Source organism: Pongo abelii, chromosome 10, assembly GCF_028885655.2.
Source record: "Pongo abelii isolate AG06213 chromosome 10, NHGRI_mPonAbe1-v2.0_pri, whole genome shotgun sequence".
Classification (NCBI taxonomy): Eukaryota; Metazoa; Chordata; class Mammalia; order Primates; family Hominidae; genus Pongo; species Pongo abelii.
Genome location: NC_071995.2, coordinates 22186204 through 22211422, shown reverse-complemented (window position 1 = coordinate 22211422; position 25219 = coordinate 22186204). Strand labels below are relative to the sequence as shown.

Sequence of the window (25219 nt, the reverse complement as noted above, 5' to 3'; positions counted from 1 at the left end):
ACTTGCTTATTTTTTTTATTAAATGATACACTGAAAGTATAAAAAGTTGCCTCAGTACAAACAAATTACAGAATAATGTACACAGAAGTGCTATGGACTACATGTGACAATTCTGTTTAACTTCCATCTTGATGATTTTATATCAGTATCCAAAATTATATACTCCAGCATTTTTTCCGAATATAGTCTTACATGATTGCAATTCCTGAGGTAAACTAAGTGTCCACTGCCAACATCCTTGGACAAAAACCAAGTCCCCCGGGAGAATTCAGATATTTATATTCACACATACAATACAATGGAATTCATCATTGTAATCAGATATTACAGATTTAAAAATGGAAAATGGACTCTTGCAATACTTCTGCATCCATATATAATTTTACCAGCAGGGACTCTCGAAATATTGTGTAAGTGTAGTTTAAATGCATTTCATTAATAAGTTTCTGCGTTTAGATAAAAATTCCTGGCTAATCTGTAAGAAGTGAACACTGACTAGCATCGCCAAATAGAAAATCAAAAGTTTCAACAATTTGCAAAGCAGCACAGAATTGACGCCCTGAAGAGGATGCCAATTTTGCTGACTACAGCTCTTACCACTCTTCTCCATGGAAAACCTTTAAGCTAAATGTTGTCAGTGTTTAGGTGTGCAGGCAAAATTTAATTCTGAATATACCATCGAACTTTTGCCAATCAGGAGCTGTCTACCATCACAGTCAGTTGTTTTCAATGAAATGAGCCTGTGGACACTACATTAAAAATACTTCTTTAATAAATATCAAAGTAGCGTATTAGAGATAGCACATACTATTTTTCTATCCCAAGAATAAAAATTGATATTTGATAAGAGTTTCGGAGCCCAAACAAGTAGGGGGCTGGCCCTCTTCTGGCTCATCTGTGATTGCACAACCGAGGGCCACACAGAGATTAAACAATGCCATCTTTGAAAAATCACTTTCTGGTATTTCTCCCAAAGCCTGTCTCTTCATGCTTACTTCACATTCTTTATCTAATAAAATAAACTCTTTATTTTATTTACAGCAAAATTATTACAGCAAATTTACTTCCCCTCTACCTTTTAATTAAATCTTCCAGTAAGCCAAAGTCTAAGGAAAGAAAAAGTACATTGTTGCCTATTGAAAAGGTAATACAAAGCCCTTTCATTTCCTTAAAAACTTTAAGGGCCTTTACAATACTTCCTAAATGGCTGGGCTCAGTGGCTCACACCTGTAATCCCAGCACTTTGGGAGGCTGAGGCATGCAGATCACCTGAGGTTAGGAGTTCAAGACCAGCCTGGCCAGCATGATGAAACCTCATCTCTACTAAAAACTAAAAATACAAAAACTAGTCTGGTGTGGTGGCACAGGCCTGTTGTCCCAGCTACTTGGGAGGCTGAGGCAGGAGAATCACTTGAATCTGGGAGGTGGAGATTGCAGTGAGCCGAGATCGTGCCACTGCACTCCAGCCTGGGTGACAGAGCAAGACTCTGTCTCAAAAAAACAAAAAATACTTCCTAAAAACAATACTTTTTTTTTTCAAGTCAAATCCAATAAGCTAGATGACAGAGTTAGCGTTTATTCACAAATGTAGTTAAACATGAGGGGTATTTTGTAGAAACTCAAATTTCTACATACATTAGTGGTGCATTTTGGTAACACTGGGACAATAAAGAAGTTATTTAATAATACAATTTTAAAACAAAAGATACCCCAAACAAAGCATTATCTGTTGACTGCCTGAGAAACATGAAGCTCTTCAATGTTAGTACTTTTCCGCTCCTCCTTTCTTAGGTGCTCATCTGAAATGCACAGAAACCAATGTTAATACTTATCCCAAGTCAAAACATGCAGATAGGTAGACACAGCTACAAATATTTTAGGATGTTACATATTTAATATTCTATGAGTACTTTAGATGCTTTAGGACAATGAAAACAACTCACTATTTTTTAAACACTATTGAAGAAATCAGAGGCCAGGCATGGTGGCTCATGCCTGTAATCCCAGTACTTTGGGAGGCCGAAGTGGGCGGATCACCTGAGGTCAAGAGTTATAGACTAGTCTGGCCAACATGGTGAAACCCTGTCTCTCCTAAAAATACAAAAATTAGCCGGGCGTGGTGGCAGTTGCCTGTAATCCCAGCTACTCAGGAGGCTGAGGCAGGAGAATCGCTTGAACCCAGGAGGCAGAAGTTGCAGTGAGCCAAGATCATGCCATTGCACTCCAGCCTGGGCGACAAGAGTGAAACTCGGTCTCAAAAAAAAAAAAAAAAAAGAAAGAAATCAGAAATGCCTGGCATTAGGGACTCTAATTATTCAAAAGAGTTTCTTGACTTTTTTTTTGAATAGCGTACAACCCACAGTAAACCCATGCATAAGTAGTTACAAACCTCTCTCTTACATGTAAGGAATGAAATTTGCAAGAAAGGACAAGGTGTTCAATCAGCATTTTGAGGGTTGCCAAAGCTCTTTAATTACAACACAATGAAAAGCACTTCAAATAGGATCACCTGAGGTCAGGAGTTAAAGACCCTGTCTCTACTAAAAATATAAAAATTAGCCAGGCGTGGTGGCAGGCACCTACAATCCCAGCTACTCAGGAGGCTGAGGCAGGAGAATCGTTTGAACCTAGGAAGTGGAGGTTGCAGTGAGCCGAGATCGTGCCACTGCACTCCAGCCTGGGCGACAGAGCAAGACTCCATCTCGAGAAGAACAAAAAAAAAAAAAAAAAAAAAGAACCTAGAGACTAAAAAAAGAACCTAGAGACTTAATATCCTAATGCAACAAAAAATGTAATGCAAAAACTAGATTCTTGAGAATATATGAACCCCAAACACTTCCTACAACTGACAAAACATCTTTCTTGCAACAATTTTGATAATAGGAAAAAATATATACATAAATTTAGATAAGCTGCTAGAAAATGCAATTTTATCACTGGATTTTCTAATTCTACAATGTCATTATACACAGGCTTTACTAGTTCTCAGCTGCTTATTCTCAGTGCCAATACTACTTTAAGGGTCTGGAAAACAGATGGAAATCTCTCTCCCTTTATTTTAGGTAACTGCTGGACAGAAAAAAATTTAACAATTTCCTCAGAAGGCAACAATTTTAGGTCTTCTAGAAAAGTGTTACAAGAAATGAAGTCTATTATGCTTGATAGATGTGCAATAAAGTTAAGCTGATGATTGTCACCATTATAAAAATCTGGTCTTTCATTTACAATAAAAATCTTCACCAGGAATGTAGTCCCAGCTGTAGTCCCAGCTACTTGGGAGGCTGAGGTGGGAGGATCACCTGGGCCTGTGAGGTCAAGTCTGCAGAGAGCCATGATTGTGTCACTGCACTCCAGCCTGGGTGACAGAGTGAGACCTTATCTCTTAAAAACAAACAAACAAAAAAGATTAAAAAATGTGTGTGTGTGTATATATATATATGTATATAATTGAATAGCAAAAACTACTTTGCCTTCAAGATTACAAGCACTAACAGCAGCAGTACAAATGCACTGGCTGTCATTTCAAAGGTGAGTGTGCCTACATAAACCCTCTTCATTTTTTTTCAGCACTGAAAACTTGGATGAGAGAAGCACTTTTTCATCTTGGCATGCTTTGGACTTACTTCCTTCTTTCCTTTTTTTCTTTTTTGAGACGGAGTCTCACTCTGTCGCCCAGGCTCGAGTGTAGTGGCGCAATCTCGGCTCACTGCAACCTCCGCCTCCTGGGTTCAAGTGATTTTCCTGCCTCGGCCTCCCGAGTAGCTGGGACTACAGGTGCACACCACCACACCCAGCTAATTTTTGTATTTTTAGTAGAGACGGGGTTTCACCGTGTTGGCTAGGCTGGTCTCGAACTCCTGACCTCAGGTGATCTGCCCACCTCGGCCTCCCAAGGTGCTGGGATTACAGGGGTGAGCCGCCGTGGCCCGGCCTGAACTTGTTTTCAAATAAAAGCCAATTTAGTTTCAGGGTTTGATATTTCTGTTGAATGAGCTTCTGTGGAGACAAGGTGCTGTGATGTAGAGAATAAGGATTTTAGTATCTTCATAACCTTTTCAATGCTGTCAAATAAGAGTTATGGAGACAATGAGCTAGAGTTGACGAAGTAAATGGAAAGCTTAAGTGTGTTACTGAAACATGACGCAATTCTGGCTGACAACTTTCAAGGCACTACACAAAGAGTTTGTGTCAAGAAAATTTTTGATGACCAAGAAAATAATTTGCAAAATCACTGTTCTTCCCCGATTCATTCAGCAGTCATCCTCATTTCTGAGATGTCTACAGAGCTTTCCACAGAACAGGCACCCAAGGTGGCTTTACTGACTTGAACTCGATTCTGATGTTCCTGGCAATTTAGTGGTGCAGGGGTCATGTGTCTAGGTGTCTCTTTCCCTCCCTCTCTCCATAAATACATTTCTCTCTATGCTGTATGCGTAATCTACCGCTCTCATCTCAGAAGAACAGAAATTGGTTAGGAAATAGTGTTCCTTATAACTTTCTTACTAGTCATGAGCCGTGAGTATTAACAAGGCTGATTATGAAACTTACAAACCAGAAAGTTATTTCTCAAGCGGTTATTTTTCTTTATGGGACTGATAGTATCAATGACTTGGGGTTGCTGTGTTAAGAAGTGTTAAGGTGTACAATATCCACTGGTGACAACTGAACTCAGAAACCCATATTGTCATATATTCTTGGTAAGTGTATAGACTGATAAAGCCTTTTTGGAGGGGAATTAGACAATATCTACTATATTTTTAAATATGCATATCCTTTGAACCAACAACTCTACTTTAGGCATCCACACAAGAGAAACGTGTAGACAAAGATACAATGTTACATCACAATACTGTAATGTGTGGACAATACTTAAAAGTGTGGACAAAGATACAATGTTACATTACAATACTGTAATGTGTGGATAATACATAAATGTGTGGACAAAGATACCATGTTACATCACAATACTGTAATGTGTGGACAATACTTAAATGTGTGGACAAAGATACAATGTTACATCACAATACTGTAAAAGCAAAATATTTAAAACTACATAAGAGTGATTATAAGGTGGGAGACTAGCCTGGGCAACATGACAAGACCCTGACTGCAAAAAATTAAAAAATAAGCGAGGTGCGGTGGTGCACCCCTATAGTCCCGGCTACTTGGGATGCTGATGTCGAAAGACTGACCCCAGGAGTCTGAGGCTACAGTGAGCTATGATTGTGCCACTGCACTCCAACCTGGATGACAGAGTAAGACCTCATCTCTAAAATTAAAAAAAGGATGATTATAATAATAATCTGGAATATGAAACAAAGTTAAAAATGAGATCTACACGTATCAACAAGTGAAAAAAAGCAAATTGCAGGATAACATGCACCATAACAATGCATATATATTTAAATACACAGAAATGAGTCCCAAAGGGGCTGGGCATGGCCAGATGCAGTGGCTCACGCCTGTAATCCCAGCACTTTGGGAGGCCAAGGCGGGCGGATTGCCTGAGGTCATGAATTGGAGACCAGCCTGGCCAACACAGTGAAACCTCATCTCCACTAAAAATACAAAAATTAGGCGGGTGTGGTAGCACATGCCTGCAGTCCCAGCTACTTGGGAGGCAGGAGAATCGCTTGAACCTGGAAGGCGGAGTTTGCAGTGAGGTGAGATCGTGCCATTGCACTCCAGCCTGGGTGACAGAGTGACAGTCCATCTAAAATTTAAATAATAATAATACTAATAAAATAAATAAAATAAAATAGAAATGAGTCCCAAAGAATACCCTGCAAACTGCTAACAGGGATACCTTCTATGAACAGGGAGAAGAAGTGAGTTAGGGAGAGGCAAGAAGGAACAAAGGAAAGTTAAAGGGAACTATTTACTATTTAAAAAATTTAGAGATTTACTCATGTACCTGCACAATTAATGTTTTATTTTGCTCGTTAAGTACTTGCCAATTAGTAGGCAGTAATGTCAGTTCCTTACCAATCCCTAAAAAGAGAATTTGGAAAACTTCTCCATAATCTATATATGGAAAGGTATACAGGAATAGCAATCAAATGTGCTGATTCTGCTACTAATTATCTGCTACAGGCCTCAGATGACTTACTTAACCTCTTAGTATTGGAACCTTCTTAAAGTTTTCTCAACTATAAAATAAGTAGGTGGGAATGACTTCTTTTCCAACGTTCCATCCAGTTCAGCATTCTAACATATATAAAAAGATATCTCCTAGTACAGTCAGAAACCACCTCCAAAAGAGGTTATCCTGATTCACTGTTTACTTTTAGACCTCAAGAGACACCAAGCATCTAACATGGTCACTACTGGTCACAGCAGTTTAGGAAACTACAAAGGCAATCCACATTTTAGGCGTTTCCTAAAAGTTTGTGTCAACATTCAAGATTTACATTTGTTCTGATAATTGAAAGCCTAAACTCCATCTTTAACTGTCCTTAAAAATTGACCAGCTCTTGGCTGGGCACGGTGGCTCAAGCCTGTAATCCCAGCACTTTGGGAGGCCAAGGCGGGCAGATCACGAGGTCAGGAGATCAAGACCATCCTGGCTAACACAGGTAAACCCTGTCTCCACTAAAAATACAAAAAATTAGCCGAGTGTGGTGATGGGTGCCTGTAGTCCCAGCTACTTGGGAGGCTGAGGCAGGGGAATGGCATGAACCCAGGAGGCAGCGGAATGGCATGAACCCAGGGGGCAGAGCTTACAGTGAGATGAGATCACACCACTACACTCTAGCCTGGGCGACAGAGCGAGACTCTGTCTCAAAAAAAAAAAAATGATTAGCTCTCTACCACAACTGCAAACACTGAGCTATAACCCACTCAATTCAAATGGTGAAAATGGGATCCCATTGCTGGGATAATCAAAATAACTGAGGGCCAGGTACAGGCTCGTGCCTGTACCCCAACACTCTTGAGAGGCTGAGGTGGGAAATCACTTAAGACCGAGTTCACGACCAGCCTAGTGAACATAGTGAGACTTCCACGTCCACAAAAATTAAAAAATTAGCTGGGTGTGGTGCCTGAAGTCCTAGCTACTTGGGAAGCTGAGGCAAGAAGGTGAGAGGATTGCTTGAGCCCGGCAGTTCAAGGTTATGGTGAGCTACGATAGCACCACTGCACTCTAGTCAGGCAACAGAGTGAGACCCTGTCTCAAAAAAATACATAAAAATTTGAAAGCTACTAAAAGCTCATTTAAAAAACAGGCAGTCTGAAAGAAATGTGTGCCATTCTCCTAAGAATCTGTAACTTGTAGGTAACTTCCACTCTAACATAAACAGTATCCTAAAAATGCAAATGACTTCTCTATCTGTATTTAGCAATCTTACCTTTTATTTTGCAGTCATGGAGAAGAAAAAAAAAAATCACTTGATAAAAAGCTATTTACTCAGTATACCAAGGATCTAAGCTGCTCCAAATACTTATAATTTACATGAAAATCGAAGCTTTCAGTATTTTTTAATTTTACTTTTTAAAAATTTAATTAATATAATTTTTTAATTAAAAAAAAATAGAGATGGGGTTTCACCATGTCACTTAGGCTAGTCTCAAACTCCTGGCCTCAAGCGATCCACCTGCCTCGGCCTCCCAAAGTGCTGGGATTACAGGCATGAGCCACTGTGCCTGGCCTGGAGTTTTAAATACTTCTATAAAGAAATTACATCTAAGAATTCTGCCCAGGTATGCCTCCCACCCTTCCCTGTCCAAGATTCTTTCCAAAAAGCATTCTGTTTCTTGGAGTAACATAGGCTAGCCACATTAGATATAAGCAGAATTAAACTCTGACTCCAAAGCTCAGTAAAGACTCCAAAAGAAAAATTTAGAGGAAGAAAATATATTTGCTGACAGCTAAATGATGAATCTTGGAAAACTCATACCCATTGGCTTTCTTCTACTAGGTTGTCTGCCAAGACTTGGGTCTGAAGGCTGAAGTGAAGGCCCTTTCAGAAATGCATTCTGGATGCCATCCTTAGTTCCATGCAAGAAATGGGCTAAAATCCCATATAAAAGAGGTCTATAGCAGGAAGAAAACAAAACAAAACTGAAAGCTAATAAATCTGCATAAACGGGAAAAGCTTAAAACATTTATTCTTTAAAAGGTGACCTCTGACATCAAAAAGACCAAGTGATTCACTAGACTTTAAAAAGCTGCATGATTATCCAAACTGCAAATTGTTCCTACTTTTAAATTTAAGAGTACCACTTAATTTCACGACAATTTTAAAACCCAGAGAAAACGTGTTAACAATTTAAACCTCATCTACACTGAAATATCATTTCTATCAATCCACAGGAATTTATCTTTTAAACTCCAAAGTCCAGTAGAATATTTCCCAATACCTAAACCCATCTAATACACAACAGGTATTCAATAAACACCTCTTGATTAATAAGTCCTTGCCCTGAAACAGTCTTAGGTCCTGAGAGCCAGGTGACCTGAGTTCAAATCCTGGCTTTGCCATTTGCTAGCTGTGGGACTCTGTGTAAGATTCTTAACCTCTCCAGCCTCATAAATGTTTCTTCCTTTATAAATTAGGATAAGCACCATCCCTCCCTTATAGGGCTGTTATGCACTAAATGAGTTAATAAATGTCAAGTGTTTTTTACTGTGCCTGGCACATATGAAATGGTATATAAATGTTAGCTCCTGTGTAGCTAACATTTATTTAGATTAATATTTATATTACCTAATATTTTAAAATCTTCTTTATAGTTTACACAACGCATACCTCTTCTCATCGGATCCTCATCGTGTAATGTCAAAATCATCAACCGCGATTTATAAAGGAGAAAACCACAGCCAGGAGATTTGCTAGAGATTCTCTCAGAAAGTAAACAAAGTTTACACTTGAACCCCAAATCTCATATTGTTTTCCTTACAGTGTGCTGCCTGGGGATTTATATTAGTACTCTTGTATAAAGGAAAGCTGCTCTGCTGACAATAAAGAGTGGCACAACGGAAACATTTTCCTTTGTTTCCAATCTCAAATTTGAAAACACAATTGAAAGGATTTAATCTTTATTTTTAATTTTTGTGGGTACATAGTAGGTGTATATATTTGTGGGGAGGATTTATTTTTTGAGATATGTATCTATTTACTAGCTGGTATAATGGTTTACAGTACGACACTTCCTTCCAAAGATGGAATCTCATTGCCCTCTCTTTTAGTGTGAGCTGAACTCACTTCTAACTGGCAGAAAGCTGACTTCAGAGGCCACGTGGTAATGGCCCTGTGCCTTCCTCCTTGCTTTCTTTCTTGGATTGCTGCCTTTGGGAGAAGTCAGATGCCTCAGGACACTTCAGCAGCCCTGGAAAGTTACATGCAGTAAGGAATTGAGGCTGCCTGTCAGTATCATTATGAGTTTGGAAGCAGATAGTTCAGCCACATTCAAGGCTTCTGACTACAACCCTGTCTGGCATCTTGACTCCAACCTCACGGGGGAGCCTGAGGTAGACTTACGTGACTAAGCCGATCCCAAATCCCCAAATATTCCACAAATAATCTATGTTGTTGTTTTAAGCTACCAAATTCTGGAATAATATCATACTAATTTTTCCATGCCGCAGGGAACCAGGAAAGTAAGTTTCTTTATTTAATAAGATGCCACAACTCTTATGAAAGCGTCACCTAGTAATATAAAACAGGTCTCTTTGTTTACAGTAATCTTCCCCGAAGTGTTAACTGGTTCAAGATGATTTTTAAATGTTAAAAGTTTTATTTTTTAAATTAATATTCAATAAAATTTACTTGTGATTAAAATTTTGGGTTGGACATGGGGGCTCAGGCCTGTAATCCTGGGACTTTGGGGGGCCAGCCTGGCCTCAAGCAGGAGTTTGAGACAGCCTGAATATAGCGAGTCCCCTAGCTCTACAGCAATTTTATTTTAAATTAGCCACACAAGGTAATATGCACCTGTGGTCCCAGCTACTTGGGAGGCTGAGGTGAGAGGATCGCTTGAGTGCAGAAGGGAGAGGCAACTTGCAAATTCATGGATTAAGGTTTATTTTTTAAAATAAGTTTCAAAAAGATAATTTAAAGAAAAGTGCAGCCTCACAATAACTTGCCTGTAATTCTGAAATGCAAAATTCTGAAAACTGGATTCTCTTCATATATCTGGCAAAAAATCATCAGATGGCAAGGGTTGACCTAACAAGGCTATTACAGACTTTATCTTACTTTGTGTGAAAATATTAATGTGCCAGGTGTGGTGGCTCAAGCCTGTAATCCCAGCACTTTGGGAGGCCAAGGCAGGAGGATCACCTGAGGTCGGGAGTTCAAGACCAGCCTGACCAACATGGAGAAACCCCGTATCTACTAAAAATACAAAATTAGCTGGGCGTGGTGGCATGCGCCCGTAATCCCAGCTACTCAGGAGGCTGAGGCAGGAGAGTCACTTGAACCCAGGAGGCGGAGGTTGCAGTGGGCTGAAATCATGACATTGCTCTCAAAAAAAAAAAAAAAAAAAAGAAAATAAAATAGTAATGTGATTGTGGAACACTACTTTAGGACTCCCTGGCACATATATGTAGTATTTGGTATATGTACCATATTACCATTTTTTTTTTTTTTTTTTTAAAGAATTGAAGTCCCAGGCCAGGCGCGATGGCTCACACCTGTAATCCCAGCACTTTGGGAGGCCGAGGCAGGAGAATCATGAGGTCAGGAGATCGAGACCATCCTGGCTAACACGGTGAAACCCCGTCTCTATTAAAAACACAAAAAATTAGCCAGGTGTGGTGGCACGCGTCTGTAGTTGCAGCTACTTGGGAGGCTGAGGCAGGAGAATCGCTTGAACCGCCTCACAGGAGGCGGCGGTTGCTGTGAGCCGAGATCACGCCACTGCCCTCCAGCCTGGAGGACAAGAGCGAGACTCTGTCTCAAAAAAAAAAAAAAAAAGAATTGAACTCTCGCTGTGTGGCCCACACTGGAGCGCAGCAGCAAGATCATGGCTCAATGCAGCCTCAATCTCCTGGATTTAAGCAATCTTCTTGCCTCACCCTCCTAAGTAGCTAGGACTACAGGCATGTCATTTTAAAACCTGAAAACATTTGGATTTTTAAACATATATCTGGCCTCAGTGGTTTTAGATGCAGCACTGTAGATCTGTAAGTAAATAATATGAGTAATATGTGACTATGGCAAACTTTGTGAATGTCAATCACTGAAGCGTGAGAAGCAAGGGCTTAAAGAAGTTACCTAACTTTTAAAAAATAAAGCTGTTTCAGCAACTTTTTTTTTTTTGCTTCTTCATCCTCTCTCAAACTTACTTCTTTTTTTTTTTTGAAACGGAGTCTCGCTCTGTCGCCCAGGCTGAGTGCAGTGGCGCGATCTCGGCTCACTGCAAGCTCCACCTCCCGATTTGATGCCCATTCTCCTGCCTCGGCCTCCCAAGTAGCTGGGACTACAGGCACCTGCCACCTTGCCCGGCTAATTTTTTGTATATTTAGCAGAGACGGGGTTTCACCGTGTTAGCCAGGATGGTCTCCATCTCCCGACCTCGTGATCCACCCGCCTCAGCCTCCCAAAGTGCTGAGATTACAGGCGTGAGCCAATGCGCCCGGCCTTCTTTTTTAAAAAAATATGAAACGTTTCACGAATTTGCATGTCATCCCTTTGCCGGGGCCATGCTAATCTCGGTACCACTCCAATTTTAGTATATGTGCTGTTAAAGTGAGCACAAACTTCTTAATACTTTCATCTGAAGTAGGTATCTCAAAAGCTACCAAGAAGCCAGTAAGAGTATAATCATTGCTTACTTCCATCAACTGCTAAATGTAAAATGATGTCTTGTATTAAATGATGTAATACCTCACTGCTCATCCTAAGTCACACTTAGATTCCTCCAATTATTTTTCCCACTGTTCTCAATTATACAATTGTTATACTTTTCAAAACACTTGTTACCAGGTGCAGTGGCTCATGCCTGTAATCCCAACACTTTGGAAGGCCAAGGCAGGTGGATAACTTGAGCCGAGGAATTGGAGACCAGCCTGGCTAACATGGTAAAACACCATTTCTACAAAAAATACAAAAATCAGCCAGGCATGATGGTGCATGCCAGCGCATGCCTGTAATTCCAGCTACATGGGAGGCTGAGGTGGGAGAATCGCTTGAGCCCAGGAGTTCGAGGCTGCAGTGAGCCATGATCAAGCCGCTGCACTCTAGAGATCTGGGCAACAGACTGAAACCCTGCCTTGAAAAAACAAACAAAAAAACCTCACAGCACTTAGGGAGGTGGAGGTGGGCAGATCACTTGAGGCCAGGAGTTCGAGACCAGCCTGGCCAACATGGTGAAACCCCATCTCTGCAAAAAAATATGAAAAAAAATTAGCTGGGCATGATGGTGCACACCTGTAATCCCAGCTACTCAGGAGGCTGAGGCAGAATCACTTGAACCCGGGAGGAGATTGCGGTGAGCTGAGATGGGACCACCGCACTCCAGCATGGGTGACAGAGTGAGACCCTATCTCACAAAAAGGAAAAAAGAAAAGAAAAAGAAACACGGGAAGATGAGGGGAAGAGAAAGAGGAAAATGTCATAAAGGAGTTACTATCTGAACAGGGCCAACAGAAAGGAAAGATGCTCCAATAGAAGTTAAGAAGGAGAAAGGTGATCTAGGGCTTCTAGGATAAGGGAATGGTTTACAAGGCAAAGAAGCATAAAGTTGCAAAGTGTCTTCCAGGCACAATCAGAAATCAGGTGTGAGCAGATACAACAACAGACGGGTAGAAAGATAGAGGCGTAAAGTGCTATGTTAAGCAATTGGGACTTCACTATACACACAATGACAAAGGTAGTATATGATCCTGGAACATTAATTTTACACAAGGATTTGTGGGAGAGTTAAATTTAACTGGAATGTCATTTAAAACATTTGTATGGTAAAGCAAACAACTTTCAGAACTTTTTTTTTTTTTTGAGACAGGGTCTGGTTCTGTCACCTAGGCTAGAGTGCAGTGGTGCGATCTTGGCTCACTGCAACCTCCGCTGCCCAGGTTAAAGCGATTCTCATGCCTGAGCCTCCCAAGTAGCTGGGACTATAGGCGCACGCCACCATGACTGGCTAATCTTTTTGTATTTTTAGTAGAGATGGGGTTTTGCCATGTTGACCAGGCTGGTCTTGAACTCCTGACCTCAGGTGATCCACCTACCTCAGCCTCTGAAGTGCTGGGACTACAGGCATGAGCCACCGCGTCTGGCTAGAGATGGGGTTTCCCCATGTTGTCCAGGCTGGTCTTGAACTCCTGAGCTCCAGTGATCCATCCACTTCAGCCTTCCAAAGTGCTGGCATTACAGGCACGAGATACCTCACCTGGCCTTAAGAACTTTTAGGATGAGAAAACATAAGGCTTCAAAGAAAGTTCTAGATTTAAAAAAAGGCTGCTTTAAGCTATGCTCTCAGGTCTCCTATGTACTTTTTTTTTTTTTGGCCATACAGGGACTCTCCAGAAAAAGTTTAAGCAACACTGAAATAGAAAAAAAAACGAAGAAAACTAGAAAGTGGTCATCCTCCTTTTCAAGAGCACAGTTGGTGAGAGGACGTACACAGAGGGCAAAGGAGAGAGTAATAGTAATGAAAGCTGTGGGCCGATTCAGTAATCTTGGTAGAAAAAGGAATTCAAGCAGAAGCTTGGGGTTGGAAGTTCATAGATTTTTTGTTTTTGTTTTTGTTTTTAGGAGAGGAGAGATCTGAGTACATTCCTAAGTTGAAGTGAAGGAAGAGTTAAATATGAAGAAAACAACTGACAAGGCAAAGCCTCAGAGGCCAGGCACGGGAGGCTCACACCTGTAACCCTAGCACTTTGCCTAGAGGCCAAGGCAGGAAGATCACTTGAGGTCAGGAGTTCAAGACCAGCCTGGGCAACAAAGTGAGGCCTTGTCTCTACAAAAATAATTTGAAAATACAAATAAAAGTTAAAATTATAAATTAAAAAAAAAAAGAACAAAGCCTTAGAAGGACAAAGGATCAAGAAGTCAAAATGTGCTAACCCCAGAAAGAAGATGTTTAGTCACTCTGAAGCCATGAAATTTTAGCTTCAGCAAACACAGATCTTATCTGACTTATTCACTGCTGCACACCCTGGATCTAGTACAATGCTTGACACACACTAGATCTGAATAAATACTTGAATTAAAACGAAGTAAAACCACCATGGTGCAATTATGATTGTAATGCAATATTTGGAAACTTCTTTAAAAAAAATTCTTACATCGTATTATCCTTTGATTCTTCAAATGCATTTAGTTCATGGACGAGAAACTGTCTGTCCAATGGAACTACAGGTTGACCAGATTCTGGGAGAAATAAATTCATGAGAACACTGAGTCTATTAAACTAAAAAGCAAATAAGATTTTGAAAAGAATCACATTTACCAGACATACACTTTTCAGATTTTGGAAAAATGATGACAACACATACCAAGACAGATCAAATTGCCTGTGATTTTATGACTTTCGAAATATCGCTTTTGTTAAATGCATGTCTTAATACAGTTTAACATAAATTCACATTTTAAATTCCCCAGGGTTTGGTTGGAAAAATACCGTTTCTATATCCAAATTATAATACTAAATTTTAGAAGTCTGTTTATCAATAACTTATTTTTGAAAAGAATATCCATTTGGTGACAATAATTATAAATAAAAATTAAAGTTAACCTGAAGTGTGGGGCAACTGGAACTTTCACACTTTGCTGGTGGGAAAGCACAATGGTACAGCCACTTTGGAAAACAGTTGAGCAGTTTTCTTACAAAGGTGAGAGTGCACTTAACCACACAACCCAGCAATCTCCCTCTTAGCTTTTTAACCAAGATGAATGAAAACTTATGTTCTCACAAAAACCTGTATGTAAATGTTTATGGCAGCTTGATTCCTAATTGCTAAAACTAGAAACAACTCAATGCCCATCAACTGGTCATAGATGAGCAAACTCAATAGAACAATGTTCAAAGGAAAAACAAACATGGCTGAATCTTGAATGTATTATACTAAGTGAAAAGAGGCAGACTCAAAAGGCTACATCCTGTATGGTTCCATCTACAGCAGGGGTCCCCAACCCCTGGGCCACAGATTAGAAACTGGGCCGCACAGCAGGAGGTGAGCAGTGGGCAAGCAAGTGAGCAAAGCTTGATCTGTGTTTACAGCTGCTGCCCATCACTAGCATCACTGCCTGAGCTCTGCCTCCTGTTGGCAGAATTAGATTCTCATAGAAGCGTGAACCCTATTGTGAACTGTACATGTGAGGGATCTGGGTTGTGCACTCCTTATGAGAATCTAATGCCTGATATCTCTCACTGCCTCCCATCACCCCCAGATGGGACCATCTAGTTGCAGGAAAACAGGCTCAGGGCTCCCACTGATTCTACATTATGGTGAGTTATATAATTATTTCATTATATATTACAACATAATCATAGAAATAAAATGCACAATAAATGTAGTATGCTTGAATCATCCCGAACCATCCTCCCAGGTCCACGGAAAAATTGTCTTCCACGAAACTGGTCCCTGGTGCCAAAAAGGCTGGTGATATCTTCATGGTAATCTGGTAGTAATTATACAACTGCAGGCATTTGACTAAAGCTATAGAACTGTACAGTTTAAAAGGTAAATTTTATTATATGTAAATTACATCCCAGTTTTTTAAAAAAAGCCAAAACATTTAATATGAAAACTTGACTACTGTCACTATATTTCATTCTAGTGAAGCCTAAGTCCCCTAACTGAAATTTTCATAGTTTCTTCTTTTCTGGGTGTAACTGGTATCATACAGCCATCTATAACAAACAAAGGAAAGTAGAGATGCTGATATCAAAGATCCTTAAACCATAAAAATCATGAGTCTATGTAGTTAAGATGTATGTTTAATATTAAATAAAGGATCTGTAATGAAAAATTCTAACTTCACAAAGAATTCATTCTCTCTTGCAAAATCTACTTCCTGGCCTTGTTAATTCGCTGAGGCTCATCTCTGAGGCATAAAGTAGTCAAAGCAGAGATGGAACCTGAAACGAGGGAATCCGATGACACACAGTCAGGGTGCCTCGGACCAACCCCCAGCTGCATCCCCCACCCCACCAAGTCCAGAGGTAACCAGGATTCTGACTTATTTATATCCAGTCTCTCCTCACTTTTTTGAGAGAAGACATTTAAAAAGTCAGCAGAAGATATTAAAAATATTCTCACCACTCAATAACTGTTACACTTGAAGAGAAAATTTATTTCTTAAGAAATAAAATTCGACAGATAAAGGGAATTTATCTTTAACTGCCCACCCCAACCCCCAATATCATTCTCTGCCTCCTATCACTAGGATGAGTTTGGAGTTTCCCGCTGATAGAGTCTGGATATTTGTCTCTGCCCAAATCTCATGTTGCAATGCACTCCCCAGTGTTGGAAGTGGGACCTAGCGGGAGTTGTTTGGGTCATGGGGGTGGATCCCTCATGGCTTGGTGCTGTCCTTACCACAGTGAGTGGGTTCTCATGAGATCTGGTCATTTATAAGTATGTGGCACTAACCTTCCCCACCCTTGGCCCCTGCTTTCACCATGTAACGTGCTTGCCGCAGTGAGTAAAACTCCCTGAGGCCTCCCAGAAGCTAAGCAGATGCCAGTGCCATGCTTGTACAGTCTGCAGAACCATGAGCCAAGTAAACCTCTTTTCTTCAACCGGGCGCGGTGGCTCATGCCTGTAATCCCAACATTTTGGGAGTCCGAGGCGGGCGGATCATGAGGTCAGGAGATTGAGACCAGCCTGGCTAACACAGTGAAATCCCATCTCTACTAAAAACACAAAAAATTAGCCAGCCATGGTGGCACGTGCCTGTAGTCTTAGCTACTCGGGAGGCTGAGGCAGAAGACTCGCTTGAACCCAATGAGGCAGAGGTTGCAGTGAGCCAAGATCACCCCACTGCACTCCAGCCTGGGTGACTGACGCAGGAAGACTGCTTGAGCCCGGGAGGTCAAAGTTGCAATCAGCCATGATCGCACCACTGCAGTCCAGCCTGTGCAACAGAGCGAGATTCTGTCTCTGGAAAAAGAAAAAAGAGACAGGGTCTGTCTCTGTTGCCCAGACTAGAGTGCAGTGATGCGATCATGGCTCACTAAAGCCCAGAGCACATGGGCTCACATGATCACCCCCTCCCGGACCCCCGCTCAGCCTCAGCTAGGACTACAGACATGTGCTACCATGCATGGCTAATTTAAAAAAATTTTTTTCCAGAGATAGGGTCTCCCTGTGTTGCCCAGGCTGGTCTCGAACTCCTTGGCTCAAGTAATCTAGCCTCGGCCTCCCAAAGCACTGAGATTACATGTGTGAGCCACCCACCCAGCCTATTTTTTAACAAATAATATATTTAATCTGCATATATTTTCAAAGCTTAATACACAGGAAAAAACTGGTGGCAAATAGGACAAAATGTCAACAATTGTTTATTCTCAGTTACAGGAATTATAGATGATTTTTCCAAGTATATGCCTAGTTTAAGTGATTATTTAGTTATGTATTTTCCCTTGTGAGAATCTGTTTAAGCTACAGAAAGAACCCATGTGATTTTTGTGTCCCAGTCACCCAGATGGCACTGTTTGGTAAGAGAATTAGATTTCTAGGATAAACAGTTTCTGAGAATTGGGGAAAGGGAAGAAACAGAGTTTATGTGATAAACAATAACCACTTACCTGCTATGAGGACAGATGCTGTATACTTATATTTGTTGAATTCTAAATACTCTCGAATTAATTCATTAATTAGAAGGTTTTCATGAGACAATGATGGCCGGGGTTCATGGTCATCATCTAGGGCATTGAAAACTTCAGCTCGGATCCTTGCTTTTAAATGCCCTAATACCCCCTTTTTTTCCAAGGTGTCCTTTAAAACTGTTCGATATAAAATATTAAGGCTTCAGTTACAGAGTAAATTTGTCATTCTTAGGCATACTTTGAAAAGAAATGTTGAAAAGGTAAATGGTACAAAAGCAGCTCTCAATCTAAACATTGTGACAAATTATTAAACAATTACGCTAACTACTAACAGCCATGTTTATACTAAAAAATATAGTTCTCATGTTGCAGTGATTTAGTCTTAATGTATTTGAGCAAATTCAAGTTTATTCCTACATCATCAGCACTGTCAGGGGCTGTAGTCTAATAAATATTCTTTTTTTTTTTTGAGACAGAGTCTCGCTCTTTCGCCCAGGCTGGAGTTCAGTGGCACGATCTCAGCTCACTGAAACCCTGCCTCCCAGGTTCAAGCAATTCTCCTGCCTCAGCCTCCCAGGTAGTTGGGACTACAGGCACATGCCACCATGCCCAACTAATTCTTTTTTGTATTTTTAGTAGAGACAGGGTTTCACCATGTTGGCCAGGATGGTCTCGATCTCCTGACCTCGTGATCCACCCACCTCAGCCTCCCAAAGTGCTGGGATTACAGGCGTGAGCCACCGTGCCCGGCCAATACATAATTCTTTAGTGAGGGGAAAAGGCGGGGGATAGAATTATAGTTGCTTACTGCGACCTGAAGTTAAGCCCCAGTATCTCATATATTTTCAAGAGTGTCTGCCACTGAACACAGGTTCTGCTTGTCACTAACAACCTCTGGTCTAGAAAGATGATTAAAGAAAACAACTACATTCCATAAAAGAAGTCTGTTGGGTTACTGTGTAAAAACCTTTGATGGCAGGGCATGGTGGCTCATGCCTGTAACTCAGCACTTTGGGAGGCTGAGGCGGGCAGATCACGAGATCAGGAGATCAAGATCATCCTGGCTAACAAGGTGAAATCCCCGTCTCTACTAAAAACACAAAAAATTAGCCAGGTGTGGTGGCACGCGCCTGTAGTCCCAGCAACTTGGGAGGCTGAGGCAGAAGAATTGCTTGAACCTGGGAGGCAGAGGTTGTAGTGAGCAGAGATGGTGCCACTGCACTCTAGCCTGGGCAAAACAGTGAGACTCTGTCTAAAACAACCAACCAACCAACCAACCAACCAACCAAAAAAAACACAAACATTTGATAATCCAGAACCCTTTAGGGAGTGAAAAGGTGTTTTGGGTTTTCGTTGTTGTTATTTTGAAACAATCTTGCTCTGTTGCCAGGTTGAAGTGCAGTGGCACGATCTCGGCTCGCTGCAATCTCCAGGCTCCCTGGTTCAAGCGATTCTCCTGCCTCAGCCTCCCGAATAGCTGGGATTACAGGTGTGCGACACCACAACCGGCTAATTTTTGTATTTTTAGTAGAGACAGGGTTTCACTATGTTGGCCAGGATGGTCTCCATCTCCTAACCTTGTGATCCACCCGCCTCAGCCTCCCAAAGTACTGGGATTACAGGCATGAGCCACTGCGCCCTCTGGCCTCGTTGTTTTAAAGACAACTATGAGTTAATTCCTTACAACAGTAGGATTCTGAAATTTTAAGCCTAGTTAGAAATCTACCACATGACTGTATCAATGCCATCTTAAGGAGTGAGGGATGTATATGCAGAATGTAAATCTAACTTATTGATTAGCCAGAGTCACCATGACAAAGCAGTTATGATCATGGGATTTGGCTGTACATATTTAGTATAGATAATGGGGATCTTAGGACTGAATTGGCACCATCCCTTGTAGTGATCTGGAACTTTCTATTTTCAAACAGTTCCTACTGGCTAAATGACAACTTCAGAGAATGAACACATCTCATCCACAGAGTCAAGAACATAGCAAGAGCTCAGTAGGTGTCACCTAGGAGGATTATAATACATTGCTGTATACTACTGGGAAATCAACGTAGTTTAAGAGTGTTCTGCACCCTGCCAAAGGCACCAAGTAAGCACACCACAATAACAAAAATCCATAAAGAGAGCCCAGGAGCTTTTCCAAGTCAGTATGGACATAAGATCTTTCTAAGCTTCAATAAATAACATCAACAACAACCCTGGATCATATGACTAAAGGGATAGAATCTTCACTGACTTTTGAACTTTCTTTCCCCTCATTTTTAAAGCATCCCTTCAACCTTCTTGCAGATAGGTTAAGTACAGTTATCACCTGATCAGAGTTTGTAACAGGCCCATAAAAGGAAGGTACAGCCTTATTGTACTCTTAGAATCATAACTGAACCCCTATTCTCTAATTCCATCTTTGGAAATTAGATGGAGAGATTTTGTCACTGGCAAGGATCCTGTCCCAATTACTCTGTATTGCACACAGGACAGCCTCAGGCTGGACAGAGAAATGAGAATTAGTGACAGTGTAATGAGGAAAGCTAGCATGTCTCATCGGCACCCCAGTGGTGGATTACCAACCCATGCCTCAGTTGCCTTCTCTAAAATAATGAGCTCTACGTCTCAGAGACAGAACCAAGCAAGGAGGAAAAATATGATCGTGCTTAAAAAAGGTGAAGCCCATAAAATGTAAGGAAACTGGCTGGCAAACAAGTTTTCACCGGGTTTCTTTTGGAGGTCCATAGCATTTTACCTTTCCCTCTATTATGCTTAGAACACTGGGCCATCAAAACCTCTTCGGAAAGGTCTTAACCTTGCTTACATTTCAAGAGTACCTTTTTTATTTTATTTTATTTTTTAATTTGTATTTTTTTTGAGACAAGGTCTCATTTTGTTGCCCAGGCTCGAGTGCAGTGGTACCACTGTAGCTCATTGTCACCTCTATCTCCTGGGCTCAAGCGATCTTCCTGTTTCAGCCTGTGGGGTAGCTGAAACTACAGGCACAGGCCACTATGCCCGGCTCTTTTTTTTTTTTTAAATAAACATGGGGTCTCACTATGTTGGCCAGGCTGGTCTTAAACTCCTGGGCTCAAGCGATCCTCCCAAAGTGTTAGGATTACAGGCATGAGCCACTGTGCTTGGCCCATTCCAACTGTACCTTTAAATCCTCTGAAAATGTATGCAATATTACATGTGATGTGTATTTCCCTGGGAACAGGATCTGTAGATTCATGTGAAGTCTGTTCTTGTGGACAGATGCATGCCTGTTCTGTTTTATAATTGTTCACCAGCCCTGTGCCCCAAATACACACTTTTATACAAGTCTCCTTTCTAAACTCTCTAAGAATTACTAGTTTAAACCCTGGGTTCCCCGCAAACTGGAACTGGTTTTATTTACTGGACAGCAATATTGCTCAGTGATTAAGACCTGGCGTTCCAGTGCATCACAACTAGGTTCCCACGCTGTGTCTCTTTCTAGTGAAATCACTTTGGGCTATTTCACTTCTCAGTACCTCAGTTTCCCAATCTATGAAATGGGCATAGGGTTGTTATAATCAGGTAACACACAGGCTGAGTAGTGCCTGACACATGAGGCTCAATGATAACTATTATTACTATTATTTGTCTGGACATTTGCTTCAAAGTAAACAGTGTACAAACGTCATTAATGACTCACACATAACTAGCTTAGAGTATCTTTTCCTGAAAAGACAGGAGAATGGCCAGGCCAGCAAACTTTTTGCCTCTAGTTTCTTCCGATGAAAAAGGAGCCAGGTGCTCACGCCTGTAATCCCAGCACTTTGAGGGGGCCAAGGCGGGAGGATAGCTTGAGACCAGGAGTTCGACATCAGCCTGGGCAATACAGCAAGACCCCGTGTCTACAAAAAATAGAAAAATTAGCAGGGAGTGGTGAAGAGCTCCTGTATTCCCACCTGCTCTGGAAGCTGAGCTGGGAGGATCGCTGGAGTCCCGGAGTTCGAAGCTGCAGTGAGCTGTGATCGCGCTACTGCACTCCAGCCTGGGCGACAAAGAGATTCTCTCTTAAAAAAAAAAAAAAAAAAAAAAAGCAGGGAGGAGAGGGCTACTTAACAAGTTGTTGTAAGGATCCAACGAGACAACCAAGCAAATTGTTTTGGGCAGTGTCTAACCCAACAGGGGTTGTGGGAATTGTAGTCATCAGCCCTGAGTGCCAAGCCTGGTCCAAGTCCTCCAGCCCCCAGCAGGGTCCAAGAACATGCGCCAGGGGCCCAAGATGCAGGCCTGTAGGCCTCTTAAGATGCTTGAAGATTATGTAACTCCTCCTTTAGCTCCAAACTGGCTTAAAACTCGCCAGTGGGCAACATCTTCCCCCATAAGAGCTCCCCGCGAACCAGCCGAGACAGCAGCCAGACGCTCCCCGCAGGCCCTCACGCTGAAGAATGACGCCTGTAAAAGCCAACCCATGTGTTCCGCGCGCTCTCCTCCCGTCCCATCCTCCCATCCTTTCCACAAGATGAAGGCCCGACGCTTCCCATGTGGAGGCCTCCCTGCTCGCACTCACCAGCCTTCAACTCCGCCACAGTCGCCATTTTTCAACGGCCGCCTGGGGCGCGCCTCGGCCCTGTGCACGCGCAGCTCCGCTCCACTCACCCTGCGGCGTGGTCTGTAGCCAATACGCGCACAGCTCTCGCCCCGCCTACTTCCGCCCCTCTCAGTTTACGCGCTCTGCGGTTGAGTGGGTGGTGAATGTCGACCAGAGACTCCACCAATCACCGAACGCTCTCGGAGGGCCCAGTTGAGTGAGACGGGAGTGGGGGCGGGGACTGAGGCAGTTGATAGCCCTGTGGGTGCTGCTGGCACCTTAGTGCTTAACTTTAGCCGGCTGAGTTTTTCATTGTCTCTGCAGCCTCAAGTACCAACTGCTAATAGTTACCACCTATTAACCCTATGGTTCTCAAACTTGAGCATGAATCCTCATCACTTCTATGACTTGTTTAAACAGATTGCTTGCTAGTCCTCCCCATAGAGTTTTTGATTCTGTAAATCTGGGGTGAGGCCCTAGAATTTGCTTTTCTATCGTGTTCCCAGGCGGTACTGGTGCTGCTGGGCGGTCTGGAGATCACACCTCGAGAACCACTGTATTAAGCACTTACTGTGACGCCTTAGCGCATTATTTCCTTATGAACACGCCGTTTTTACAAAGAAGGAAACAGAGTCCTCCATCGCTGAAGAGACTTAACCAAGGTCACCAGCCTGTCCTCTTCCACTCGCACTTACACAGTGCATGTAAGGAGTCCAGGAGCTTTTTATGGAACTAACTAATGAAGGAATAAGCTCTAACATCCCATGGAAGTAAAGGAAAAGGAACAGGGGAATAATGTACCCTAAACTGAGTGTGAGGTTGCAGGATTCCCAGTTGTAATGCTGGGAAGATCCAAACACTTGGCTAAATAATAAACATCGATTAGACGTACACCTAAGAGTGGCCGGGCGCGGTGGCTCACGCCTGTAATCCCAGCACTTTGGGAGGCCGAGGCGGGCGGATCACGAAGTCATGAGATCGAGACCATCCTGGCTAACACGGTGAAACCCCGTCTCTACTAAAAATACAAAAAATTAGCCAAGCGTGGTGGCGGGCGCCTATAGTTGCAGCTACTCGGGAGGCTGAGGCAGGAGAATGGCGTGAACCCGGGAGGCGGAGCTTGCAGTGAGCGGAGATCGCGCCACTGCACTCCAGCCTGGGCGACAGAGCGAGACTCCGTCTTAAAAAAAAAAAAAAAAAAAAAAAAAAGTACACCTAAGAGCTGCCGGGCACGGTGGCTTACGCCTGGAATCCCAGCACTTTGGGAGGCTGAGGTAAGGAGTTCGAGAACAGCCTGGCCACTCTGGTGAAACCCCGTCTCTACTAAAAAAAAAAAAAAACCGTCTCTACTAAAAGAAAAAATACAAAAATTAGCCGGGCGTGGTAGCAGGCGCCTGTAATCCCAGCTACTTGGGAGGCTGAGGCACGAGAATCGCTTGAACCTGGGAGGCAGAGGTTGCAGTGAGCTGACGACAGAGCGAGACACCGCCTCAAAACAAAACAAAACAAAACAAAAAAACAACACACCTAAGAGCAAGGAAACCTCTTTCCCAGGAACTTCCAGCATACTTTTGGTTCCATGTCTATTGTTTTTAAAATTGATACATTGGCCGGGTACGGTGGCTCATCCCTGTAATCCCAGCACTTTGGGAGGCCGAGGAGGGAGGATTGCTTAAGCTCAGGAGTTTGAGATCAGCCTGGGCAACGCAAGACTCCATCTCTCCAAAATAAGTAGAAAAAATTAGCCGGGCATGGTGGTGCATTCCTGCAGTCCCAGTTACTCCAGAGGCCGAGGATAGAGCATTGCTTGAGCTCAGGAGTTCTCGACCAAGCTGGGCAACATGAGACGCATTTCTACAAAAAAAAAAAAAAAAAAAAAAAAATTAGCCAGGTATGATGGTGCATGCCAGCTACTCCAGAGGCTGAGGAGGGAGGATCACTCGAGCCTGGACTGCTGATTGTACCACTGCACTCCTCTCTGGGCGACAGAGTGAGTCCCTTTCTCAAAAAAAAAAAAAAAAAAAGAGAAAGAAAAATTGATGTTATCACAATTATACATATTTTGGGGAGGGACATGATATTTTGATATACATATACAATGTGTAATTATCAAGTCAAGGCAATTGGGATAAACATCACCTCAAACATTCTTTGTGTTGGAAACATTACAAGTATTCTAGTTATTTTGAAATATACAATCACTAATTGTTAACTACTTTTTTTAAAGGGAGGGGAAACAGCCTGGGCAGCATAGGGAGAACCTGTCTTTAAAAACGAGCAAACAAGGCCAGGTGCGGTGGTTCACGCTTGTAATCCCAGCACTTTGGGAGGCCTGAGGCGCGCAGATCACGAGGTCAGGAATTTGAGACCAGCCTGGCCAACACAGTGAAACCCCATCTCTACTAAAAATAAAAAAATTAGCCGGGCGTGGCGGCAGACCCCTGTAATCCCAGCTATTCGTGAGGCTGAGGCAGGAAAATTGCTTGAACCCAGGAGGCAGAGGTTGCACTCCAGCCTGGGGAACAGAGTAAGATTCCGACTCAAAACAAAACAAAACAAAAAAAGAGCAAACAGCCAAGCGCGGTGGCTCATGCTTGTAATCCCAGCACTTTGGGAGGCCGAGGCTGGCGGATCACCTCAGGTCAGGAATTTGAGACCAGCCTGGCCAACATGGTGAAACCCTATCTCTACCAAAAATACAAAAATTAGCTGGGCATGGTGGCAGGCGCCTGTAATCCCAGCTACTCAGGAGGCTGAGGCAGAAGAATTGCTTGAACCTGGGAGGCGGAGGTTGCAGTGAGCCGAGATCACGCTACTGCGCTCTAGCCTGGGCGACAAGAGCGAAACTCAGTGTCAAAAAAAAAAAACAAAAAACAAAATGAACAAGCAAACAAACAAGAAAACGAGCAAACAAAACAAAAAATTAGCCTGGCATGTGTC

General features: G+C 42.3%; 1 protein-coding gene and 1 non-coding gene across 2 annotated transcripts; both read right to left on the bottom strand.

Annotated features, from left to right (window-relative positions):
• Positions 1-22326, bottom strand: LOC100189836 (centrosomal protein 20; the record flags this gene model as incomplete). Its single annotated transcript, NM_001135425.1, is given in 4 exon segments — positions 1-1799; positions 7896-8032; positions 14231-14315; positions 22259-22326. Coding segments are annotated over 4 exon segments (327 nt in total). The 3' UTR covers positions 1-1722.
• Positions 11595-11698, bottom strand: LOC112135904 (U6 spliceosomal RNA). Its single transcript, XR_002917137.2, has one exon. It is a non-coding gene; the product is annotated as a U6 spliceosomal RNA (small nuclear RNA).
• Positions 22327-25219: the final 2893 nt, after the last annotated feature.